This window comes from Phalaenopsis equestris, unplaced genomic scaffold, assembly GCF_001263595.1.
Source record: "Phalaenopsis equestris unplaced genomic scaffold, ASM126359v1 Scaffold000289, whole genome shotgun sequence".
Classification (NCBI taxonomy): domain Eukaryota; kingdom Viridiplantae; phylum Streptophyta; class Magnoliopsida; order Asparagales; family Orchidaceae; genus Phalaenopsis; species Phalaenopsis equestris.
This window is the reverse complement of record NW_018164731.1, coordinates 54,239-56,822: the sequence shown is the minus strand read 5'-3', so window position 1 is coordinate 56,822 and position 2,584 is coordinate 54,239. Positions and strand designations below refer to the sequence as shown.

The window sequence follows — 2,584 nt, the reverse complement described above, 5'->3', positions numbered from 1 at the left end:
TTTTTTTAAATGAAAAAAAAATGAGAGTTACTTACACCTCATATCTCTAATCAAAAGGAAGATTTTACATAAATATCACTTAATTAATTCCTATGTATTTACATGTTCAACACATAAATTTCAATTTTTACATATGCCAACTTATTCATGCCCGAAAGATGTGTCAAACTCTTTGTCCAACCACATTTGCCTTTTGCTTGCAGTAACTAGGACCTTAGTCCCTTAAGAAAGACCTATTATCATCTCAAAGTGGTAGATGAGTCAAGCTGCCTTAACTAATTAGAAGAGTGTTCTCATAAAGCCACAAAATCAGACCTTAGAAAAAGTAGGCGAAGGGGAAGAAAATCAACATCATAGATTGATTTAAGCCCAAATCCCTACCTATTGAAACACCTATCCCTTGTAGAATGGTCTTTCCTAATTTGCAGAAGCTATTCTTTTTATTAATCAACACCAAATTCCACCCTTAAATCTTATGGGCTGGCAGAACAACACTTTCTTCTTTTTTAGGCTATCTCAGACAAAATTAGTGAGGCCCACTATCTCCATCTAGTAAAAAACACGTCTTCTAAGATCTGGTTGGCCCTATAACCTCTAATTGTAATGTGTTCAATATCTTACAGACTATATCCTTCCTTAAATCCTTTTTGTTGCATAAACTTTCATTGGACCTTCTTCTCTATTATAAGGAAAAAATTAATGGGCCATAGCCCAATTAAAATAGATCCACCAACTTGCCAATGGTTGCATTAACCCACTTTGTTCTTGTTGTAGACATAATTACGATGCGTCAAGTCACAATTATTTAATTATAAACTTATTAAAAAATTATGTCGTATAATTAATTGCTAAGTCTATGTTGGAAATATTTGAATATGTCAATAATTAATATTAAAAGTTTGACTAACATAAAGTTTTCGATCGTACTTTTTAGTCAAATATATTTTTAATTTATTAATTTTTAATAGCATTAAATAACCAAATTATTTTAGTTTTTTTTATTTTAGCGACGTCTTTAATTATTTCGTTTAAAAAATCTCTTTTACATGCCGTATTATCTCCGGGGTTTTATTACTATTTTTTTTATTTTCTTTTTTTTTTTAGAATAATTTTTTATTCTCTTATTCGAATTTGTTTTCCTTATAAGCCTTTCAATCCTTTCCCTCTCTTCATCTTCATTTCTTCCTTTTCAATCCTTTCCCTCTCTTCATCTTCATTTCTTCCATTTTTTTCTCTCTCTTAACTCTCTCTCTCTCTCTCTCTCTCTCTCTCTTCATTTTATAGTAGCTAGTGATGGCAAGGGGCTTAGGCATTCAACATAAATATTACTTCCCCTCCGGCGACCGGTCGGTCATCTGCCCCAAACCCCGGAGGCCGGCCGCCGGGGATCACCTCCGGTGGACTCTTGCTCAGCTAGCGGACTCTTTTGATTCAAAGCCCGCTAACTGTTTTCATATTTTACGCCCAAAGGTTTGACACTTTATTTATTTATTATTTATAAGAATTATGTATAAAATTTGATTTTTTTTTCTTATATAATACGTACATTTTTTAATATCACATTATAAACATCATCAAGATTAATTTTTTTAGACGAAATACATGTTGTCATACTATGTTTTTATAGATTATGATACTAGAGTGTTTTATGGATAGTTTAGAGGTTAGATATGTAAATATATAAAATTATGTTGTATGTAAATTGAAAATTTGAAATATATGTATAAAAATATGTTTTTATTTTAAAAATTAATTATAATGAAATCTTTTATATGATTTAAAAATTAAAATGTTAAAGTAAACATGAAAATTAAGGTTAAATATATAAAGATATTATATAAATAAATAAAGATATTATGCACAAAAATATATACAAATTTTTTTGTCATATAATTATTATAAAAAAAAGACCTTTTAACAAGATGTATTAGTACTTCTAACTTCTAACAGCTTTAAGATTCGTTATGACTTCATTACTTTTGTTCAATACCACGTGATTTTGATCCAACGGTTGTGATGCACTGATATGCTTTTCTTTGGCAGGTAGCTGGTGAGCCTCTTGAGCAATCGGACCCGCTTCAGCCGTTCTTCTGCGGTTCGCCACCAACGCGATCCGCTAACCCGGTTGTTCTCGACACCCGGTTCAGCGAGACCATTCCGCTTCGACCGGCCCAATGCGTTTCAGAGTCCGGTTCAGAAAACCCCCAAACCGGGTTCGATCGAACCCGGTTCGGCCCCAGTCCTGCGGCTGTACGCATTGAGGGTTTCGATTGTCTCGGTTGCAATTGTAGCTGTACACGTGGCATCCCAGCCGTTGCTTAGCCCCGCTATCTTTTCGAAAATTTTTTGGAAGATTTGCATACATACCCCTCAAGTGCACACGTGGCATCCCAGCCGTTGCTTAGCCCCGCTATATTTTCGAAAATTTTTTGGAAGATTTGCATATATACCCCTCAAGTGCTATGTATTTACATATCTAACGCCTAAATTTCAATTTTTACGTACATATTACCTTATATTTTCATGAAAATACATATTTCATTTTATTTAAATTAAAATGATTATATTTTTGATGTGATATGAA

The 2,584-nt window shown here is 32.9% G+C and overlaps 1 protein-coding gene across 1 annotated transcript; it reads left to right on the top strand.

Annotated features, from left to right (window-relative positions):
- Nucleotides 1-1,293: 1,293 nt before the first annotated feature.
- LOC110025115 lies at nt 1,294-2,322 on the top strand. Its single transcript, XM_020725401.1, has 2 exons — nt 1,294-1,470; nt 2,044-2,322. The coding sequence occupies exons 1-2, from the start codon at nt 1,294-1,296 to the stop codon at nt 2,320-2,322; spliced, it is 456 nt and encodes a 151-aa protein (XP_020581060.1).
- The last annotated feature ends 262 nt before the right edge of the window (nt 2,323-2,584 follow it).

What these genes read in the sequence shown, in the direction of transcription:
- LOC110025115 (XM_020725401.1), top strand. Translation starts at nt 1,294, where the DNA reads ATGGCAAGGGGCTTAGGCATTCAACATAAATATTACTTCCCCTCCGGC. An exon ending in TTCATATTTTACGCCCAAAG is followed by an intron (nt 1,471 to 2,043) that starts GTTTGACACTTT and finishes TTTCTTTGGCAG; the next exon opens with GTAGCTGGTGAGCCTCTTGA.